The sequence below is a fragment of the Balaenoptera acutorostrata genome, chromosome 1 (genome assembly GCF_949987535.1).
Source record: "Balaenoptera acutorostrata chromosome 1, mBalAcu1.1, whole genome shotgun sequence".
Classification (NCBI taxonomy): domain Eukaryota; kingdom Metazoa; phylum Chordata; class Mammalia; order Artiodactyla; family Balaenopteridae; genus Balaenoptera; species Balaenoptera acutorostrata.
The window spans coordinates 39386151-39410819 of NC_080064.1; the positions used below are offsets into that span (position 1 = coordinate 39386151).

Consider the following 24669-nt stretch of genomic DNA (forward strand, 5'->3'; position numbering starts at 1 on the left):
TATCCAATCAGCTGAATGCTTTAATAGAACAAAGACTGACCTCCCCAAGAGGAGGGAATTCTGCCAGCAGACCACCTTTGGACTCTAACTGCAACTTTTCTCAGGCTGCCAGCCTACCCTGCAGATTTTGGCCCTGACAAGCCTCCCCAACTGCACAAATCAATTCCTTAAAACAAATCTCTATGTATATATATTCTGTCGCTTCTGTTTCTGTGGAGAACCCTAATACAAAGGGAATATCTACTTTACCATAAAAGGTATATATGGACCCAAAAATTCACAACCATTATTTAATATCCTCCAAGTGCATTTGCTTTAAAAGTTTTCTTTTTTAGGTAGTTATTTTTTATAGTAGTTTATCTGATAGGCCTAGGTTTAATACTACAAAGAAGGGAAGAACAGAAGGCAAACTAAACAAAAACAGGATGCTTCTTCTTAAACAAGATAATGTCTCGACAAATACTTTTGTTCCCCTATGTAATAAATCAACTCAAATGAGAACCATATTAGAGTTGTCACTTCATTAAAATTATCATCCAACCTCTGAGTATGAAGGAATGCATTTAAAGCAAGGATACCTATGGTACAAGATTTACAAAGAGTTTCCTCAGAAATAATTAGGGAGTTACTTTAATTACTCACCAAAAAACTAATAAAAGTAATAAAAAAAGTACACATGACAATAAAATATCTTTTACCTCTTAATTGAAAGATTCTTGGAAACTTTGTTAAAAAACTCTCTTTCTGCATTCTGGCCTTCAGCACTCAGTTCAAAACAGGCTGGGTTTTTGTCAGAAGGTTCAACATTCTGAAATAAAGTAGGTCATACTTTGAGATGTGACTTACATAAATACCAGAGAATTCTATTTAGATGACAAGTAGCTCTGAAACACTGGGGGGAACACGACTTCTGACTTCTGTAACTATAATCTTTTTTTAAAAAAATCATTCTTTTAACTGAGATATAATTGACATATGACATAATACTTTCAGGTGAACAACATAATGACTCAATATTTGAATATACTGTGAAACACACACTACAATAAATCTAGTTAACCATCCATCACCATGCAGAATGATAAATTTTTTCTTATAAGAACTTTCAAGGACTTCCCTGGTGGCGCAGTAGTTGGGAATTCGTCTGCCAATGCAGGGGACACGGGTTCGACCCCTGGTCCCGGGGTTATCCCACATGCTGTGGAGCAACTGGGCCCATGCGCCACAGCTACTGAGCCTGTGCTCTGGAGCCCACGAGCCACAGCTTCTGGGCCCGCGTGCCACAACTGCTGGAGCCCGTGCGCCTGGAGCCTGAGCTCTGCAACAGGAGAGCCCACCACAATGAGAGGCCTGCGCACCGCAACGAGGAGTGGCCCCCGCTCGCCTCAACTAGAGCCTGCGCACAGCAACGAAGACCCAACGCATCCAAAAAGTAAATAAATAAATTTAAAAAAAAAACTTTCAAAATACAATATAGTATTATTAACTATACTCACCATGCTGTATATTACATCCCCATTACTTATTACTGGAAGTTTGTACCTTTTGACCACCTTTGGCCATTTCGGCCACCCTCAAACCCCCCCACCCCCCCACCTCTTGCAAACCACCAATCTGTTCTCTGTGTGAGTTCAATTAAATGTTTTTTTTTTGTTGTTTAAATATTCCACATATAAGTGACATACGGTATTTGTCTTTCTCTGTTTTATTTATTTCACTTAGCACAATGCCCTCAAGGTCCATCTATGTTGTCACAAATGGCAGGATTTCCTTCCTTTTTTTACAGCTGAATATTTTACCATTATATTAATATAATATGATACAATGTAATATCATATAATATAAATTACATTTTCTTTATCCATTCACCCATCCATGGACACTTAGGTTGCTTTAATACCTTGGCTATTGTAAATAATGCTGCAATTAACATGGTGGTACAGATATCTTTTTGAATTAGTGTTTTTGTTTCCTTTGGATAAATACCCAGAAGTGGAATTGCTGAATCATATGGTTCTATTTTTATGCAACCTTTTAAAAAAACTATCCGTCTCCCTACTACATAAATGAAAGTAAAAACTTAATTACCTTTACTATGTAACTTACTCAATAACCAGGGATTCAGTTAAAATAGTAACTTTAAACTGAGCATACAATCTGAAGAATAAAATGAGTGAATGATATATGTCTCTAAAATGGAAATAAATAGACCTCATTTAAGATGATTATGTTTATAATTAAAATACAAAAACTTGATTCATGAATCAATACAACCTATAAATGAAATTAAAGGCACAAAATAAGATCTAAGTGGAAACACACAGTTATTTAGGGATAGTAAAAAAAATTTTTTTTAATTAATTTATTTATTTTTGGCTGCGTTGGGTCTTCATTGCTGCGCATGGGCTTTCTCTAGTTGCAGCGAGCGGGGGCTACTCTTTGTTGCAGTGCACAGGCTTCTCGTTGCGATGGCTTCTCTTGTTGCGGAGCATGAGCTCTAGGCACGTGGGCTTCAGTAGTTCTGGCACGTGGGCTCAGTAGTTGTGGCTCACGGTGTCTAGAGTGCAGGCTCAGTAGTTGTGGCACACGGGCTTAGTTGCTCGGCAGCATGTGCGATCTTCTGGGACCAGGGCTTGAACCCATGTCCCCTGCATTGGCAGGTGGATTCTTTTTTTTTTTTTTTTTTTTTTAATTTTATTTATTTATTTATTTATTTATTTATTTATTTTTGGCTGTGCTGGGTCTTCGGTTCGTGCGAGGGCTTTCTCTAGTTGCGGCAAGTGGGGGCCACTCTTCATCGCGGTGCAGGGACCGCTCTTCATCGCAGTGCGCGGGCCTTTCACTATCGCGGCCCCTCCCGTTGCGGGGCACAGGCTCCAGACGCGCAGGCTCAGCAGCTGTGGCTCACGGGCCCAGCTGCTCCGTGGCATGTGGGATCTTCCCAGACCAGGGCTCGAACCCGTGTCTCCTGCATTAGCAGGCAGATTCTCAACCACTGCGCCACCAGGGAAGCCCCGGCAGGTGGATTCTTAACCAATGAGCCACCAGGGAAGCCCGGGATAGTCAATATTTTTGTTAAAAAAAAAAAAAAAAAAAAAAAAGGCAGAATTATTGTTCATTTTTGGCCTTAGAATGTTTTTACGTAACAACACTTATGGTTTCAAAGATCTACTTTTTCTGTGACCATCACCTAAATGTATTGGGTTGGCCAAAAAGTTCTTTCAGGTTTTCCCATAAGATCTTACAGAAAAACCCGAATGAATTTTTTTGCCAGTCATATTAATCTATCCTGATTCCTTGGGTTATATATTATAGACACTGACTTTTAAGTATGAGAAACCATTTGTTATACCCATACATTTAGAAATTAACAGTCAGGACAAAGAAAACACTAAGATCACAAATTAACTCTCAATATCATAAAATGATACAACATATACATTAAATTCTTGATATAGTCTTCAAAGGTTTTAGGAAAACATGGGAAAGTTACTCTGTAGATAACGTTTGATCCTGCATTAGAATTTGGTTCTGGAGGCATGGCCTAAAATTTACAAAAAAAAATTAACCATAAATGAATAAAGTTAATATTCAGTAAGATTGATTATAAATAAAGCCTAATAATTTGAGTACAACCCTGAATAGTCATTAGTGTGCTAGGTAATCAAATCACTTACTTTGAAAAGATGTAATGTTTCCTTACTAGTTAGTAGCTGGAATCGAAGGTCAGGTGACCTGCCATCACAAGGGAGGCATTCATAAAACTCAGGATCCTTATGTGTCACAGAATAGAGAACTATAATGAAACTTCCAGATTCTGAAAAAACCCTGGATAAAAAAATGGCATTTAATTAAAATTTACTGAGAATAACAAGAGTACACTCAAAGAATTCTATGTGAGTCTCTCAATCTAGTTAATAGACTAACTAAACAGTCCAATTTTTGGAAGAAAATTGAGGGGCAAATTTATGCTTACTTTTCCCTGACCAGGTATCGAACCCATGCTCCCTGCAATGGAAGTGTGGAGCCTAACCACTGGACCACCAGGGAATTCGCTATGCTTACTTTTTAATGTTACTAATTTTTAATTTTTAAAATACATTTATTATGGAATACATATTCCTTGTAAATACTTCAAACAAAAACAGGAATGTATAAAATAGAAAATGAAAACCATCCCACTCCACTCTCCAGTTTACCGTATTTACTTCCAGAATTTTCCCCTAGGCATATGCAAACATTTTGTACAATTTAACAAAAACAAGGTACTATACACAATATTTGCATTTGTTCCTTTTTTTTTTTGAGGGAAAAGAGAAATAACATTTAATTAAAAGCACACAACGTGATTACTGGTGTTTCTAAACCACATATTCAACAGGTCTGTGATATAGTTTTTTTTTAAAATTATTTTTTATTGGAGTATAGTTGCTTTACAATGTTGTGTTAGTTTCTGCTGTACAGCAGAGTGAATCAGTTATACATATACATATATCCCCTCTTTTTTAGATTTCCTACCCATTTAGGTCACCACAGAGCACTGAGTAGAATTCCCTGTGCTCTACAGTAGGTTCTCATTAGTTATCTATTTTACACATGTCAATCCCAAACTCCCAATTCATCCCACCCTCTCCTTCCCCCGTTGATATCTGCAAGTTTGTTCTCTACAACTGTGTCTCTATTTCTGCTTTGCGAATAAGTTCATCTGTACCATTTTTCTAGATTCCACATATAAGCGATATTATACAATATTTGTTTTTCTCTTTCTGACTTACTTCACTCTGTATAACAGTTTCCAGGTCCATCCACATCTCTGCAAATGGCACTATTTCGTTCCTTTTTATGGCTGAGTAATAGTCCATTGTATATATGTACCATATCTTCTTTATTCATTCCTCTGTTGATGGACATTTAGGTTCCTTCCATGTCCTGGCTATTGTAAATACTGCTGCAATGAACACTGCGGTGCATGTATCTTTTTGAATTATGGCTTTCTTCAGGTATATGCCCAGGAGTGGGATTGCTGGGTCATATGGTAGTTCTATTTTTAGTTTTTTAAGGAACCTCCATACTGTTCTCCACAGTGGCTGTACCAATTTACATTTTCACCAATAGTGTAGGAGGGTTCCCTTTTCTCCACACCGTCTCCAGCATTTATTGTTTGTAGATTTTTTGATGATGGCCATTCTGACTGGTGTGAGGTGATATCTCATGGTAGTTGTGATTTGCATTTCTCTAATAACTAGTGATGTTGAGCATCTATTCATGTGCCTCCTGGCCATCTGTATGTCTTCTTTGGAGAGATGGTCTACTTAGGTCTTCTGCCCATTTTCTGATTGTTTGGGGTTTTTTTGTTACTGAGCTGCATGAGCTGTTTGTATATTTTGGAGATTAATCCCTTGTCAGTTGCTTCATTTGCAAATATTTTCTCCCATTCTGAGGGTTGTCTTTTCAACTTGTTTACGGTTTCCTTTGCTGTGCAAAAGCTTTAAAGTTTCATTAGGTCCCATTTGTTTATTTTTGTTTTTATTTTCATCACTCTAGGAGGTGGGTCAAAAAAGATCTTGCTGCAATTTATGTCAAGGAGTGTTCTGCTTATGTTTTTTCCTCTAACAGTTTAATAGTGTCTGTCCTTACATTTAGGTCTTTAAACCATTTTGAGTTTGTTTTTGTGTATGGTGTTAGGGAGTGTTCTAATTTCATTCCTTTACATGTAGCTGTCCAGTTTTCCCAGCACAACTTATTGAAAAGACTGTCTTTTCTCCATTATATATTCTTGCCTTCTTTGTCATTGATTAAGTGACCATAGGTGCGTGGGTTTATCTCTGGGCTTTCTATCCTGTTCCATTGATCTATATTTCTGTTTTTGTGCCAGTACCATACTATCTTGATTACTGTAGCTTTGTAGTATAGTCTGAAGTCAGGGAGCCTGATTTCTCCAGCTCTGTTTTTCTTTCTCAAGATTGCCTTGGCTATTCGGGGTCTTTTGTGTTTCCATACCAATTGTACAATATTTTGTTCTAATTCTGTGAAAAATGCCATTGGTAATTTGATAGGGACTGTACTGAATCTGTAGATTGCTGTGGGTAGTATAGCCATCTTCACAATATTGATTCTTCCAGTCCAAGAACATGGTATATATCTCTCCATCTGTTTCATCTTTGATTTCTTTCATCAGTATCTTACAGTTTTCTGAGTACAGGTTTTTTACCTCCTTAGGTAGGTTTATTCCTAGGTATTTTATTCTTTTTGTTGCAATGGTAAATGGGATTGCTTCCTTAATTGCATTTGCTATTTATTATTTGACAATCTTGGATTTCTTTCCATGTCACTATTCTATATTATACCTTAGACCTCCTTATTCTTTTTTAGTGACTATCCAGTATTACAATTTATAGATGTGCTATTATTGATTCACCTAGACTTCTAAAACTGGATATTTAAATTATTCACAATATTTCACTACTATAAACACTGATAAAATGAACATTCATTTTCTTATTCACTACATGACTCAACAAATATCTGTAAAGTAATCAAGAGTCCTTAAAATACACACCAAAACCCACTATTTAAAAATACTTAAAAAAAATAAAAAATAATAAAAATAAATTAAAAAATAAAAATACTTCTAGTAGTTGTCTCTACTTTGTAAAATGTTGAATGAAAGATAATTTGGGGGGCTTCCCTGGTGGCGCAGTGGTTGGGAGTCTGCCTGCCAATGCAAGGGACATGGGTTCGAGCCCTGGCCCGGGAAGATCCCACATGCCGTGGAGCAACTAAGCCCGTGCGCCACGACTGCTGAGCCTGTGTTCTGGAGCCTGCAAGCCACAACTACTGAAGCCTGTGTGCCTAGAGCCCGTGTTCCACAACAAGAGAAGCGACCACAGTGAGAAGCCCACGCACCGCAACGAGGAGTAACCCCTGCTCACCGCAACTAGAGAAAGCTAGCGCACAGAAACGACGACCCAACACAGCCAAAAATAAAAACAAACAAATAAATAAATAAATTTATTAAAAAAAAAAAAGAAAGATAATTTGGGGATACATTACACTATTAACAAAACAAAGCAGCGAGGGTTTAGGAGGCAGAATGTCTATTCTGCTCAATTCCTCTCTCTAGGGTCAGACAAGACCACTGATCAGAATGCTGTAAAGTACTAACCTAAGCTATGCCAAGCAGTGCTGATGCCTCCCTGGTTAAAGGCTGGCAGTAATTAAAGAGTCCAGGTATCAAAGAAATTCCCTAATGCTTCAGATTAACAGAGAGAACTTCAAAACTAACTTCACCAAGCATTTACTAACAATAAATAATTAAAGCAAGACCAGTCACTGATAATAAAACTTAATTTTACTAATAAGCTAAAATGAATATTTAATTTCTCTTTTATTGCAAATAAAACTAACTATATTATATAATTAAAATAAAATGTAAAAAGTAGAACTGTAGCTTCTAGAGAAAGAACAAGAGATTTTCATTTCAATAAAAATCCTTTCTAAGCAAAATAGAAAAAAAAAAGATGGATAAATCTGACTTTAAAAAATGTCTGGGAAAAAATATTAACCAAAGTGAAATGAAATGACAATCTGGGGGAAATAAAATTTTGCCACATATCTATACCAATACAAATACATATACATATGTACACACGCACATTTTTATAACATATTTATATACACATATATAAAATCTTTGCAGCATATAACACATATATTTTAATAAATATATACTTCTCTGTATACTTTACATATTATATAAATGTATATATACAGAGAGTGAGAAAGAATAAGAGAGCTCTTACAAAGCAATGTGAAAAAGATACACAACCCAATAGAATAATGGCAAGAGACATGATTAGGAGATTCCCAGAAGGTGAGATTATAAAACATCAGATTTGCAAAGATCAAAAATCTAATAATGGGGGCATCCCTGGTGGCACAGTGGTTAAGGATCCGCCTGCCAATGCAGGGGACACGGGTTCGATCCCTGGTCTGGGGAGATCCCACATGCAGTGGAGCAACTAAGCCCGTGCGCTACAACTACTGAGCCTGCACTCTAGAGCCTGCGAGCCACAACTACTGAAGCCTGCGCACCTAGAGCCTGTGCTCTGCAACAAGAGAAGCCACTGCAATGAGAAGCCTACGCACCACAATGAAGAGTAGCCCCAGCTCCCCGCAACTAGAAAAAGCCCACACGCCCCAACAAAGACCCAACGCAGCCAAAAAAAAAAAAGTCTAATAATGGCCTTCCAGTTACCTCTCTGAGGTCCTGTTGTTTTTCCCTTCCCTCATTCCACTCCAGCCACGCTACTTCCTTGCTGTTCCTTGAAGATGCAAGGTGATCTTTCACCCACAGCTTTGTACCCATCATCCTGTGATACTGCCCCAGACAGCCACATGGCTTACTCCCCTATCTCAAGTCTTTGCCTGCCTGACTGCCCTATTTAAAACTGCAACCCTACCTGCCACTACCATAGACACAACATCCACCTCCCCTGCTTATTTTTCTCCACAGCACTCATTACCTTGTAAAATACTATTTATTTTACTTATTTTTTCTGTTTACTGCCTATCTCTGCAGGGTCTTTATTTTGTTTACTGCTTATTGCCAATATCACGAATAGTGCTTGGTACATAGTAGGTGCTCAACAAATACTTGTTCCACAGTGTTAGTGAGGGGACAGAGAAAACAGGCACTCTCAAACACTGTTGGAAAGATTATAAACTGATAGTCTTTGAAGCACAAATTGGCAATATCTACCAAAATTTAAAATTATATACTATTTGACCCAGAAAAACCACTTTTAGGAATTTATTCCACAAATATACTAGTATATACACACAAAGTTGTATACACAAAGTTGTCCGCAAGCAAAAGGAGTAGTTTTTAAAATATAGTATATATTATTTACTATTCAGTTGTAAAATATGTGTATTAAATCTGTACGTGCCAAGATTTAGTAATGATTTCCAAGGTATAATGATATAAAGAAAAAAGCAACAGAGAAAAGGGAGAATGGTTTGATCCCATTTGTGATTTAACTTTTACAGACCAGGGAAGGGTGTTATTTGTCTATGCATTGGTATTTCAAGAAGGAAGCACAAGATACTCTTTTAACAGTGATTGTCTCTGGGGACAGAGTCTGGGGAAATGGGGTGGAAGAGACATCTTAATTATGTATCTTTATATATGTCTGATTTATTGCCATGTACTTATACTGCCTTTTGATTAAAGTTTTTTTTAAAAAGTGTATTATAGCCACCAAAGCAGACAGAAACAGACTCTGGAATTTTCATTTAATAGATGAAGAAAGTAAGAGGCAAATAATGGTACCATGTACAAAAAAACAAAATTAAATGAGGAGTTGAGGTTAGAAATAAAGTTTCCCTATTAGTTCCAATGCTTGTGCTTTAGTTCCAAGAACATTAAACTTCATCTCAAGTGTTTCTTAAGGTACTATCAGTAGCACAGGGTAACAATAAAACACTTGAAACAAATTCAAACTCATTTTCAGCCACTTCAATGAAAATTAATCTTTTTTATAAAATAGGACTCTAGAGTAGATGATCCCTAGGGTCTTTTTTCCACTCATAAAAAGTATGTCTTTTGTGTTACAGTACTGTCGTTAGGCAAGTGAATTCCTTCATATTTCCACGTATAGCACAATGTCACCTTTTTTGTCTGGTTTTATTCCCGTTTAATATAATGTTTGACTTCCTTAGTGTGTCCTTCTGGTTTGTAAGTATTATAAAAGGTTAAGGCATTGCATGAACTTTAAATAACACCAGTAAAACATGAATGGAGGTAAAGATCAAAATAAAACCCTACAGAAAAAAATATCACTTACCTTTCTTGAATAGAAGAACTGAACACGTAGCGCAAGCAGCAAGTCCACACCTGAGGACTATAGATATGTATAATTCCAGACAGCCAGCTAAAACAAAAAATAGAAATTAAAAACTATAGTCATTTTACAAAATAGTACTTAACATCCTTTAGATTATGTTCTTCTCAAGGTAATGTGGCAGAAATTCTTGGCATTCACCAGGAACAGATTAAAGGGCTCATAAATAAGAAATCTATGAACATTAAACCATGCTGATAATTAAGAGGGAGACTATAGATATACCTATAACCACAGACAGATACAGAGAGAGAGCACTACTTTCTGTCCTCTTCCACCTGAAATGATGGTAAAACTGTGGGAAAGAAAATGGTTAACAATAGAGGTGAAAGCAGAAATCAATTAGAATCAATTAGCCTGCATTAGAAAGAATAGGCTGAATTAGGGGAGAAAGAAGTTAACAGCCTAAAACCATAAAGTTATTGAGAGGATTTAAGTCTATAAATATACAGGTAGGCTGAAAAACAGAAAACTCTTCTTTTAAAATATTTTTTTATTATTTTTTTAAGTATTTATTTATTTATTTATTTTGGCTGCACTGGCTCTTAGTTGCAGCATGCAAACTCTTAGTCGTGGCATGCATGCAGAATCTAGCTTCCCGACCAGGGATCAAACCCCGGCCCCCTGCATTGGGAGCACGGGGTCTTACCCACTGGACCGCCAGGGAAGTCTCAGAAAACTCTTAATAGATATTCACTTAGCAGCAATAACACACAGCCACTACCAGGACCAGAGCAAAAGGACTGTAAGGAGATTTCATGGTCCACAGAACATTTCTGTACTCTCATTTTTTTTTTTTAAACATCTTTATTGGAGTATAATTGCTTTACAATGGTGTGTTAGTTTCTGCTTTATAACAAAGTGAATCAGTTATACATATACATATGTTCCCATATCTCTTCCCTCTTGCATCTCCGTCCCTCCCATTACTCTCATTTTTTAAGTCTGCGCATACCATTCCCACATATGGGTTCCCTTCCCAATCAATCCTCCCTTCTATTATCTACACACTTAAAGGTCCAGCTCAAGTTTGCCTTCTCTAAGAAAACGTCCCCTATCATCTCTCTTGCAAACAGTAATAGTGCTCACTGTCTAAATTGTTTATTTCATAGTAAATCATATACTTTCTTATTATTTATCTTTCTATGTGGGAATATTTGAATATTTTATCACCTCACCTTTAATTATTAATTCCTTGAGGAGCTTTAAATCCCAACACAGTATAAAACATAATACTATGTATAGGGTAAGCACTCAATAAATACTGAATTAATATAAATTTCTGATTGAATAATCTATCTAAATGTCATTAACCACCAACTCGAAAAGAGATTGCCATAAACACTAAAGAGAATTTCTGCAAAATTGCCTGGCAGTGAATTTTAAACAGTGTTATCCTGACTCCTGAGTTCTTCAAGGTGCCTTAAAGACAGGGGTAGTGAATAAGGTTAAAGAAACAGGGCTGTAAGGCTTCAACTTCAACCAGAAGAATTCAGCTTTGTTTTATATACTGGAATTCTTCCTAAGATTGGAAAAAAATCTTGTTTTAACTGATTCAGCTGTTAAAATAAGAAAGCTTAAGCATCATTGGCATTTATGGTTTTATAAGGTGATCCAAGTATTAATGACATATTCATAGTACAAATGATTCACATGCTTATAATATACATTTGAATACATATATGGCTGAAAAGGTTTTCGTAAGTAATGCAACACTTACATTCCCACTAATGGTAGAGAATAAACCTTGGGATCAGATTCCAGCAAAAGTAACAATTTGCGTGTCTCATCCATGGTAAGATATCTAAACAGAAGACATTCATGTAAAAACAATTGGAAATATGCACTTTTACCTAAAAGAGATAATCTGAGTGCTGAAGAAGTATATTTCAAGCAGAGGAGAGGATTCAAATGAATAATTTCTCTTACATACATGTGCACACAAAGAAAACAGTTCAAAGTGTAGAAAAAGATTCTAGTAATTATGAGGATGACATGGAAGAGATTTAATATCTTAAAATTTCTATATATTAAAATGGTCATTGAAGATTACATACCTTTTGAAAAAGTATGCTCTAAAAGTATCAACTTTTTAAAATCAAAAGTATTAAAATCAAGGCTAACAATTTCAGAACCAAACAGGTTTCCCTGGGAGAAATGAATTTCCTGTTGCTGGAAGTATTCAAGCATGCAGGTGACTTGACAAGATTGCAACAGATGTGACTTCTCACTGAAGGAGGCTGAATTAGGTGAGGGACATTCAATCTTCCATGTACTATATTCCTCCAACCGCTATCAAAGAATTTTGCAACCATCGTGATAGAACCCCAAAGCTCACTTTTCCCTAAAAGGACATTATACTACATTTATACTTTGTTAATATAATATACTTATTACTGACAATAAGTTTTAAGAATATGATAAGTACAACTGTCAAGAGTTTACTGTTATGGCTTTAAAACACAAAAGTAAAAACAATGCCATCTGTGATATAAAGTCTTAATAGTATCACTGAGGATACATTTTATTGCTATAATAACCCTAAAACACAAAGATGATGAATTTATCAAGCCATGTGACAAGATGATTAAGCCTGAGTTGGCACAAGATTTATGTATCAACAATGACCCTTACACCTGCTTTGAGAGCTCTTCTGCCTTGACAACCTGATAAACCAGCTTAGGCTTTCCATGATTTTCCCAGGCAATTTGGACACACCTTCCTGCTTTCCCTGCACTATATATAAACCCCTATTACGTTTATCCACATCATGTTTACATGATAATATACTTAGTGGACAGTAAGTATGGTTTTTTTATCTATTTAATGCCAGTGTATAACACAATACTATTCCACAATGGATCCTAATAAATATTAGGGTAAACAAGTGAATGTGGTCAAAGAAAAAGGCAAACGTCATAAATTAAATAATTCTAGGTAGAAAGGGGCAAGAGGAATAAGTGATTAGATAGAATATTGAACATCCAGGGTTACTACTGGCATGCCAAGGGGTCACAAAGGAATAATTCAAAGAAAGGTAAATTCAGGCTTCATTGGATGGACACAGGTACTAAGGAAAATAAATTAATTTTTTGGTTAATTTTAACACAAATTTCTATGTACCAATTGAGAAGTATTTTATTACTCCAAGAGAATTAAATGTTCAATTTAATTCAAACACTTTTTAATCACTATCACCTTTGACCATTCCATGATTTTGGAATATAGCAACGCTTTTTCTTTTGTGCCACCCCAACCAGAAAGGTGCTCTGATCAGCATGTGGGAACTTTTCTTGCTGTTCCAGGGACCCTCTGAAAAGAAAATCCTTTTTCTTATCCTCTTTTGAAGAGGCATTTTTGGTAGACAAGACTTGAAGTTGAGTTTACCTTGCCAAACATTTTCAGCTCTAGAGACCTAACAGGAACTAGGGTGGAGTCAGTGGGAAAGGAAGCCAGAAGTGAATTGCTTAGACTTTAAAGCAGTTGGTGCTTACATTGTCTGACTTAGCTCAGTAGACAATGGATAAAGAAAGTGGATGAGGATTCAGGGAAGCAGCCCTGCTGAGGATCAGAAAGCAAGCAATTTGGCTTACATTTCCTAAGAATCTAAGAGCGTTAATAGGAAGCTAGAGAGGATGCTGCTTCAGCTATGTGAGGAAACTCCACCCTCAAGTGGTTGACAATTTGGTAAGCAAGAGTATTATACATTATAATTTAATAATCTCCTTTATCTGCAGTGCTCATTATTCACAATTAAAACTGCATATTATGGGGCTTCCCTGGTGGTGCAGTGGTTAAGAATCTGCCCGTCAATGCAAGGGACACGGGTTCGAGCTCTGGCCCGGGAAGATCCCACATGCCGCGGAGTAACTAAGCCCGTGCACCACAACTACTGAGCCTGAGCTCTAGAGCCCGCAAGCCACAACTACTGAGCCCACGTGCCACAACTACTGAAGCCTGTGTGCCTAGAGCCTGTGCTCCGCAACAAGAGAAGCCACGACAATGTGAAGCCCGCGCACCGCAATGAAGAGTAGCCCCCGCTCACCGCAACTAGAGAAAGCCCGCGCACAGCAACGAAGTCCCAACACAGCCAAAAAATAAATTAATTAATAAATAAGTTAATTTTTTTAAAACCCCTGCATATTATAAATAATTCTCCAGCCTCCATTAGGCTCATTATCAGAAAACTATATTCAGCAAAAATTAACAATTTTTTTACCTTCCTTGGTTATTTATCTAGCTGCCACAGATCTCAGGCATGTAAACTGACCAAACAATTATTTCATATTATGTGAATAACATGAAAATATACTAATGTGACAAATATTTAAAATTTTGGATGAATAGCTCTTTTACTTACCCATATTTATAGGTACCTTGAACTTGAGAAATATTCAGATTACTGCTCAAGTTTCTTGCCAGAGCTGTTGGAATAATGGGGATGGGCTTCACAGGTGTGCATTTAAAGGTATTTGCTAGAGTTACTGCTGCCCAATCCAAGTCAAAATCCACAGTGTCCAAACTCTCCCTGGAAGTGATATGAGCTCTTAGGGAAAGCAGTTTACCACAATCCAAGGAATCTTTGCTACACACATGATGCTGCAGAGCCTGAGGAATCAATATTATACAATTATTTTAAAGCTTTGAAATTTGTCCTTATCTCTGAAGGTTTTGTTTCATATATCTTACATTAACAAAATTAAACAATTTCTGATTTGCAACATTTCAATTCTCTTATTTCTTCCATGTGACCAAAAGGTTACATGAATAATTATATTAAAGCAAAAAAGATTTACTAAACCAAGCTCCATCACATATTTCCAACCTATATGTCTCAGCAGCATTTTAAACTCTTACTGGAGAATGTCGCTTTCAATAAATATGTATTATGTGGCTAAAAATGGGCATAAATTAACTTTGACTCAGTCTCAGAGAATCTAAGGTCCATTCCTCTCTGATTCTTTTCTTATTACCCCAGATTGTCAAGTTAGTTCTTCCTCTGTAGTTGCTCATGCAGACTGTGTCCTTTCCGGTCTCACTGCCACCACTCTGCTATAGGCTAATACACCCCCCTCTAATACACATCTGACTACTGCAATGGCCTAACTATTCTGACTTCGGTCAGCCCTCCCTATCACATTAACCATCCCTGATTTAACAGTATTTCCTCTTTTCAGAAATTTTCAATGAAAAACATGGCCCATTAGATAAAGTTCAAATTCCGTAGCCTGGCAGACAAGGCTCTCTATGATCTAAACAAACTAATACTCAAGTCTGACTGCCCACAAATCCAGCAAAAATCTCCACCCTCAATGTTACCCTGAGCACATCTTGCACTTTGCTATCTTGGTCATGTTGCTTCCTCTTCTGGAATGCTACCCATATTACCTACCTAGGATTTCTGTCCTCAGAAGCCATATCTAATTGCATTTTAGGTCAACATCATTTAGTCAGAAATTAAATGAATACCTATTAAATATGGGTTTATTAAAATATAACACAGTACACATAGTTTGATTCTTGTGTTGAATAAGGAATAATCATATTATCAACAAATCTCACCTTAAAAGCTAAATTGAAGTCATCTGCATTGTGCACTATTATTTCTCTTGAACAAAGTCCTTGAGTATGAATTTTGCATGGGATCACAAAGTCCCCAGGAAGAGAAGCAGTAGGGGTTCTTTCTAAGCATTCAGGTACCTCTCGACCAGGATCAAAACGATCTATTGTCAATGTCACACTTTCTTCATCTGAAGAACAAAAATAGCAGTTATTATATAGCACGCCAATTATGAAATGTGAAATTAACCAAGCAAGCCTAGATTACAGGAAAGCATTTTGTTCATACTAAGAGTACACTAAACTTTCATTTAAAAAGAATGACTTACATATATATTTATCCACCTGACCAAACTGTAAAGTCTATGATGAGTAGTGTCAACTTTTACTCATCTTCATAACGTTGGTATACAGTAAAGAAAATTAGCCAAAGTACATTACAGTAATTGACTGAAACAGTAAACATAAAATCTATTATACTCATAAAAATAATTTTTCAAAGTATATTACCTTCATCTACTGTGAGAGAACCAAGTAAAAAGCATGGCAAGTTTTCTTTATTCTGCTTAGCATGACGACAAGCAAGTCGGATGGTCTTTTCAGTTACCACAAGCTTTGGATTTCTAAAAAATAACAAAAGTCTTTTACAAATGTGGTGGATCTGATAGCCTAAAAAACCTTCCTGCCATGAAATGTTGCCTAAAATATAATACACATCTTTTAAAATGTATAGAAAGATCACTGTTGGGAAATCCTAGGGTCAAAGGCAGCGGGTAAGGAGGACTGCCTGGAAAGCAGAATTGCAATAAGCAGACACTGAAGTTATAGTTGTTCTCCAGGCATTCATAAAATTCTTAATTTTATGAATTTTAGGATCAAGAACCTATGAGCCCTCCTGTTTTTGTAAACAAAGTTTGATTGAAATAGTCACATCCGTTTGTTTACATATGATCTATGGACTTCAGATACTAGCATTATTGAATACAGAATATAAATACAATTCACATGTTTAAAGAAATATAAAAGGGACTCTAAAATATGAGTAAGGAACAAGATACTATCAAAAAAGACCAGACAAATTTATTATTCCATAAACTGTGTGTATATATTATAAATAATCTTTCACATATATAGTATACTCCCACATTTACAAACCTAAATGAACAGATTAGATGGCAACTAAGCACAACTCAAGAGAAAATTAGAAGAGCTGAAGAATAAAAGAAATTACTCAAAATGCAGCAGAGAAAGATGGCAATAGAAAATATCGGTTAACAGACACATAGAAAAGAATGAACAAGTCTGACAAATATTTAAACTTCCACAAGACACTCTCTGTTTTTGTCAATGATACCATCCTTCTCTGAGAACTTAAATACTTTTTTTTTTTTTAATTTATTTTTGGCTATATTGGGTCTTCGTTGCTGCACGTGGGCTTTCTCTAGTTGTGGTGAGCGGGGGCTACTCTTCGTTGAGGAGTGTGGGCTTCTCGTTGCGGTGCCCTCTCTTGTTGCCGAGCACGGGCTCTAGGCACACAGGCTCAGTAGATGTGGCACGAAGGCTCAGTAGTTGTGGCACACGGGCGTAGCTGCTCCGTGGCATGTGGGATCTTCCTGGACCAGGGCTTGAACCTGTGTCCCCTGCATTGGCAGGCAGATTCTTAACCACTGCACCATGAGGGAGGCCCTTAAATACTTTTTGACTTGTAATTTTCCTTTAGTTCCTCTATTCAGTTGATCATCAAATGCTATACATTTCTTCAAAACACCTTGTTTCATTCTTTCCTCTTGGTCTCCACACTGCTACACTGCTCTAAACCCTTATAAGAGCTAGCATTTATTGACTACCTCCTATGCCCAGGCACTGTGCCAACTGCTGCTTTACAGCCTGTCTCATTTAATCCTTACAAGAGTGCTATGAAATAAGTGTCATATCCCCATTTTATAAATAAGGAAACTGATCCTTGGCTACTTTACTGAGGTCACTTAAATAAGAAAGGGTAAAATCAGGATTTGACCCTCCAGGAAGTCTGACTCCAGTTATACCACCTTAAACCACTACAGAATAAATCTACATTCCTTGGATTATAGAAAATCATTTCGCATTAGGCTGACTCTAGGGTCTCCCCACTATGATCTATCCTTCTTAGAACTCTGCTTTTAGCAAGTAACTCTCTTATATATAAAATCTCAGTGGATCTCTATTTTCTATTACTTGAAGACTAAGCTTCTATGTCTTTCACGATCCTGGCCATACCGAAATATTTTATGTTCCTTCTAAAATGGGCTATTCAACTCAAAATCAATCTTCTCAGTGTTCTTCAAAGACACCATGCGGAAGCATGACGAAAAATTCAGTTTTTATTATATTTTGTCTCTTTTGAATTCCTATAATACTTAGAACTTTAGATTTGCAGAATATTTTAACTGTGAAATTAAGATTACTTCTCAAAAGCACAAGGAACAGATTTAAGAAGCAGCAGAAAGAATACTTTGTATGAGGGGAGCTCCTGAATGGAAAAGTTTAAAAAAGAAAAATGGATCACTGTAATCATTGCCTTACATATTCTTTTGACTCCTGTTTAAACTGGTTTGATTTGGAAAGAGAAACGTTTTATACCTGTGGTAATTGAGATGTAAGTAGATATAATCTCCAATTGGCACTGGGTTCCAAAGCGCACATTTTGATGGAGGAAAATAGAAAGGCACCATCCTGCTTGAAGAAAACCTTAAAAAAAATTTTTTTTTAAAAATCAAAGCACAATGAAAAACAGTAGAAATTTTATAAGAAACAGTTTAACTGTAAATGATAGGGTTTTCAGATTACTTTTGTAATTTTAGAAGACTTGAAAAATATTTTTAAAAAGTAAAAAGGAAAGAAAAATCGCTTGTAACTCTACTATCAAGAGAATAAGCACTCAAAATTTAGGTATGACTTTCTGTCCTTTTATCCTATCCATATATATATTTATATACATGTGAGTCTTTTTAAAAAGAACTGGGAATATCAATTCTATAAAATCTTCTTTAAGTAACTGAAAAATGAATATAAACCATGAATTTACATTTAAATTTAAAATAATATCCATCCTTCTGAACTGATTTCTAAAGACTGTTTTTAAAAAAATTTTATTTATTTATTTATTTATTTTTGGCTGTGTTGGGTCTTCGTTGCTGTGCGCAGGCTTTCTCTAGTTGCAGCGAGCAGGGGCTGCTCTTTGTTGCAGTGCACGGGCTTCTCATTGCGGTGGCTTCTCTTGTTGCGGAACACGGGCTCTAGGCACGCGGGCTTCAGTAGTTGTGGCATGTGGGCTCAGTCGCTGTGGCTCGTAGGCTCTAGAGCGCAGGCTCAGTAGTTGTGGTGCACGGGCTTTGTTGCTCCGTGGCATGTGGGATCTTCCCGGCCCAGGGTTCGAACCCACATCCCCTGCACTGGCAGGCGGATTCTCACCCACTGCGCCACCAGGGAAGCCCTGAACTGATTTCTACATGATTTCTAGATAATACTTAAAAAATTATGAAAAGCACAAAAACTTCTCAGGGTTTTCAAATTTGGTATCTTGGGCCCTATCACGTAAGTTTTTTATGTTATTGTTCTGTGTATTTTTTGGGTTTTTTTGGCAGTGCCACGTGGCATCAGGCACAAGGGATCGAACCTGTGCCCCCTGCAGTGGAAGTGTGGAGTCTCAACCACTGGATGGACAGGGAAGTCCCACACATAAATTTAATTAATGAAGCATCAAAAGGACATCATTAATAATTCCTCCACAAAGATCACACAAGCAATGTAAAGTAAGGTTTCAATGTTAAATCATATAGGATATCATCACAGAGTTTTTAATCACATGTAACTAAAGCAAGAAAGCTCTGACAGTGAGCTACTTACAGAAGTGCATTTGCATGGTAGTAGATTATGAAATAGTTGAACTGAAAAAATATTTATCATATCATGCACTAAGAATATCTTGTTCTAGATCTTACTTTCATGTTTCATCTGATAAAACTTCTCAACTAAAATATTAGCACCAGGGACTTTCCAAGTGGTCTAGTGGTTAAGAATCCGCCTTCTGATGCAGGGGATGCAGGTTCGATCTCTGGGTCGGGGATCTCACATGCCTCGGGGCAACTAAGCTCCCGTACCCTCAACTAATGAGCGCTCGGGCCACAACTAGACAGAAGCCCATGCACTGCAGCGGAGGATCCCGCGTGCTGCAACTCAGACCCGGCACAGCCAAATAAATAAATAAATAAATATTTTTTTTTTAAAAGTCAATTGCAGTAAAAAAATATATATATATTAGTCCATTTACTGATCACTTACTATGTACCAGGCATCCTACTGGGCACTTTACATATACAATATTTCTCACTAAAACTGTTCCAGAAACACTTTATTGTCCACTTTATAGATAACAAACTGTAACTTTTATAACTTGATACAGCAACTAAGAGGCAGAGCTGGAATTTGAATCTAACTGTGGCTGATTTCAAAGCTTATACTACTAGAAACTGAATGATGTAGTGCTTTATCCACCACATTCTTAGCTATTTGCTTTCAAATCTTTGTCTCATAATATAATTTGAGCTCATAATATCTATAAGGATTTTTAATCTCCCTTTTTTGAAATGAGGACACAGTCTGAAATTAAGAAATTTGTTCAAGGTCACAAAGGTAGTAAGTGACCAACTGTCAAGTTATCTGTGTCTCTATATCTAATATATTTATTATTTACCAATTGGTGAGAGGCACTATGACATAAGGGTTAAAAGCAAAGCCTGGAAATCAACTGCCTAGGTCTGAAACCTGGCTTCAAAATTTGCTGGCTGTGTGACCTTGATCAAGTTATTTAATGTCTCCGTGCCTCAGTTTCCTCAGCTGTTAAACAGAATAACATCAGTATCTCCTGGTAGAGTTATATTGAATATGAGTCAATATACGTAAAATGCTTAGAAAAATTCCTGGCTTATTGTAAGTGCTCAATGTTAGCTATTTCTTTTTGCTCTAAGTAGTCCATTGTACCTTTAAAGCCCAACCTACACTACTTCAGGTTTACTTCCTTGCAGTACAGAGTAGAAATCATTCCAGGTTTAAATACTGGCTATACCATTTACCAACTATATAATTTTGGATTGGTTAATCTCTCTATGCTAGCTTCCTCATTTAAAAAAAAAAAGAGGGGGATAATAATAGTACCTACTCCTCATGGGTTTGTTGTGAGGATTAAATAAAAATAATGTATGCAAAGTGCTCAGCACAAAACCTGGCAGAGCAAGATTTCAATAAATGCCGTTATTAGTCTTTTTCTTAATCTAAGGTATACAGGTAGACTTTAGAGGCAAGAGAGACACAAACGCCCTGAAATTGGGTGCAAAATGTTGCATGTATGCATAAAAGTATTTTTCCTTATAGGGAATGAGATTCATGGCTATCAGATATTCAAAGGGGTCTGTAACCTAAAATAATTCAAAACTGCTGCCCTGAAGCCCACAGATTACTGAAAACCAGAGTTCAATAAATGAATTAAAAAACTAGAGTTGAATATACCAGGAATAATCAGTTTAAATCACACGAGTATATTATCTTCCCTAGAATGTAAGGAATGGATTTGACCCAATAATAAAATTAAAGAGAAGAACAGAGGTTGACGAATTTTCAAAGAATAAGAGGTAGCAACAGGACAGAACAGAAGGGCCAAAATTAAGCAAAAGGAATATGACAGCCTCTTTGGGTCATGTTTCCCATTGTCTTCATCAAGAACATCTGGCACAAAGAAAAATAATACAGAAAATAAAGGTAACTCATGGATGCAACTCTAGTTTAGAAGAAAAAAATTCACACGTCAGCATTAATTGTTCTTCTCTGGGGGAAAAAAGAACAATAAATGATCCAAAGAGCCAAATAACACAAGCCAATTTGCCTGGTCCTCACAGTAGTGACAGATTGAGAAAATCAGGAGACAGGTGGCAAGCCCCTCCTTCCTACACCACTTGAGTGGGCAAAGGCTTAGGGACATGTAGGAAACTTGATACATCCAATGTGAAATTTTTCCCATCAAGGAATTAGGGTTTAGAAGAAGGAAGGAACTCAACCACTTTCCCATTTGTCTAGGATGTAAATAAATATGTATGTGATCTTTAGCCTCAAAAGTTCAGGTACTATTTTTCATCAATAAAAAGACCCTCTGTGAAACTAAAATAAGGGAAGGAGGAAATGAGACTAATATTTACTGACTGCCTACTATGTCCCAGACCCTTTAGTTTAGTAACCTTATTTAACCCTTCACAATTATCTTCTGTTAGAGATTACTGTCCCCAATTTACAGATGAGGAAACTGAAGCTTAGAGAAGTTAAATAACTTGATCACAGTCACCCACTTAATAAGTGGTAGAGCTGGGATATTGACCCAGATTTTCCTGGTTCTAAAGATTACTTTTTCCCCTCTATTCCAACCCAAGTTATATGAGCAGCTGTGAAAAAAAACATTTTGTAAAAATATTTCTATACCTGGTACTCATCTGGGTCCCTGTGAGAGGATACGTAGGCTCCATGATAGTTAGTGAATGATTTACTCAATTTCACATGCTCAGGATCCTAAAGAAGTAAAAAGAATGTTATTAATGAGTGACAAAAACAAAAAATAAAAGGAAACATGATTTAACCACATATTAACAAAATAATAGACAAAGTTAGGTTACTTATGTGAAGTGTCTTCATCCATAATTAATAAGATAAAGTGCTTGTGGATTCTGATCATTTTCATACTTTACAGTATTCAGTATAATTAATGTTAATATTTATTCTAGGCAGCAAAACCCACCAATATATCTATTCATTAAGGAAAGTACAGATACTGCCCCAAGATCCTTGTATGAATTTAGTGAGCTGGGTAGGGCAGCAGTATTTTGGGCATGAGGTTTTGACCAAAAGCCTCATAATATTCAGAAAACCACAAAGAAGCAAATAGGAACAATTTGGGCCAGATGTTTATCAGGTCTATAATAAAGTCAACGAATCTTCAGTCTTGTGGAGATGGGAGGCAAATGCTGCATACCCACAAACTAACTTGTATCAGTGCCAAGTCAGCGGTGTTTCTTTGGCTCCACATACCCTCTCTGGGTAATCTCATCCACTCTCAATTGTTTCCACACCTATCTGTATATAACAAACTTTCAGCTTCCACCTCTCTTTTGAGTTTCAAGCCCATATTTCTAACTGCCCACTGGATATCTAAATCTAAATATTACCTAAGCAAAATACAAACCTCAAAGTCCTTTCTTTACAGTTCATTATTTGCTATGTCTTTTTACTAAATCTTAGAGTTAATCTTTAGGCCCTGTACCTTCTACTTCAATTCTAGCAAAAATGAATTGTGTAAAGCAAGATAAGGAAGGAGAGAGTTATTCATGCTGGTGCAGAAGTCATTTAGAAGAATTTTTCAGTTAAAGTCAGAAGCTGGAAATATTTATAAGAACAAAATCCTATTGAAAGTGCCCTTGTAAGGTTGATAAAAAGTCCCTGTTAGAGGTATCTGGACTTCACGCAGCTTCCAGGCAACGCATGTTTTAAACTCTAAAGTCCTTCTATGCTACTTGGTTGTCATGGATAACAATATTCAGATTGATAGTTGTAACTCTAGGAAGTAATAAAGTGCCGTTTTTCTTCATTAAACAAAAGAGTCTTAAAACTCCGTATCTGTCTGCTCTTCCTTTATGCATTAGGGTAAAAAGATAATGTTGACCTACTTCTCATTTTAGAAAAACACACGAGACAGTTTATTCTGACAGTAACACACAAGCAATTAAAGCTAGTGAAACATAACACCTATACCTAGCAAAACATATTCTCCCTGGATAATAGAAACCATCAAGTCATCCTTACCTCTTCCTTCCTCTCTCTTCCCCGATGTAAATTCTGTCTTTCCATCTCTGCTACCTCAGTTCCTGACTTCATCAGCTCTCACCAGATTTACTGAAATGTCCCCACAGTGCTGCTAGAAGGATTATTTCTATATAAATCTGATCAAGTTATTCTGCTTGAAGAGTTGATGGCTCTTCTCTATGTACAGAAAAAAGGACCTTCAAAATCTGGCCCCACCCTATTATTCCAAACTTAACCCCTATTTACTCCTCCAACAACACAATCAAAGTGAACTACTTGCAGTTTCCTAGTATCTTTGCACACCGGCTGTCCCCTTTACTTGGAAAGCCCTGGTAAACCCCCATCATCCTTCACAATCCAATCCGAATGTCAACTCCTCTGTGAAACCATTTCCTAGGCACCATGGTGGTGTTACTAACGCCTGTGTTCACATACACAGCATTTTCACGCTTTGCTGTTTATACATTACTTCCAGTAGACCACGAACTTCAAACGTTAACTGATTCCTTACTATGTAGCTGTCCGAGCACACATGGCTTTAGTCAATAAATTTTCACAGTAAAAACTTGAAACGGCACGTTATCGATTGCAAACCTCGTTCACACACCTACGTACAAACGATTCCCAAGGAATTCATGGTCCGCTTAATTTATTTCTCCTACTAGCTTCCCTTCACTTCATTAGTCCAGGCTCCTGGAGGCCTGAACCCACCACTGGGCCCTGAGTGTTGCCCACCCTCCTTTCCCCCGTCCTGCTGCCGCTCCTCAGGGGAACCGAAGCACATAGCCCCACTCACCGCAACCTCCGCCGAGTCCAGGTTTGTTTGTTGGGCCGGAACAGAGGTCGGCCCCAAAAAGCGCCTCCGCCGACTCCGCCCCGCCTCTGGGACGTTGAGGTCGCGGGAACCAGGGCGGCAAACAGAAGCTCGCGAAACCGAAGTCCGCGCCACGCCTGCTAACTGGTCAGAAGCCCAACCCGTCAGGGAGCAAGGGAGGTGCCGAAGGCGTCACGCACGGTCGCCGCGACACCTTGGCGCTCCAGCCAATCAGCGCCCCGCACCGGTGCCATACCGACCAATCCCAAGCCTCCGTGCAGAAACGAGGGCGCCACCCGCGCTCCAGGATTAGGTTCCGGAGGATTTAAACACTTCAATTTCGTCAACGGTTAAGTTCCGGGGTGGGGCGGGCTTTGCGCACGCGCAGTGGAAAGCCTAGCCTGGCGGATGAGAGGACAGCAGAGGAAACCGGAAGTGCTCGTTGCCCTGGTTCTCACTCGGCGACTAGAAGCGTACCAAATCCCTTGATTGGACAAAAAGAGAGGGGAAGTT

The 24669-nt window shown here is 37.4% G+C and overlaps 1 protein-coding gene across 4 annotated transcripts in view; it reads right to left on the bottom strand.

Annotated features, from left to right (window-relative positions):
- Window positions 1–24385, bottom strand: part of STIL (STIL centriolar assembly protein) — a 55007-nt gene extending 30622 nt beyond the window's left edge. Inside the window, exons 1-10 of one of the 4 annotated variants that reach the window (XM_057531408.1) lie at window positions 24139–24379; window positions 21969–22055; window positions 18084–18191; window positions 15975–16087; window positions 15468–15655; window positions 14266–14513; window positions 11626–11709; window positions 9849–9935; window positions 3678–3828; window positions 699–808 (exon numbers count right to left, since the gene is read on the bottom strand). In XM_057531408.1, the coding sequence (XP_057387391.1) occupies window positions 699–808; window positions 3678–3828; window positions 9849–9935; window positions 11626–11709; window positions 14266–14513; window positions 15468–15655; window positions 15975–16087; window positions 18084–18191; window positions 21969–22012 (1133 nt within the window). In that variant the 5' untranslated portion in view covers window positions 22013–22055; window positions 24139–24379. Of the gene's footprint in view, window positions 1–698; window positions 809–1873; window positions 2668–3677; window positions 3829–9848; window positions 9936–11625; window positions 11710–14265; window positions 14514–15467; window positions 15656–15974; window positions 16088–18083; window positions 18192–21968; window positions 22056–24138 lie in introns of those variants that run through there. The other 3 variants (XM_007164497.2, XM_057531418.1, XM_057531421.1) reach the window with 3 other exon arrangements.
- Window positions 24386–24669: the final 284 nt, after the last annotated feature.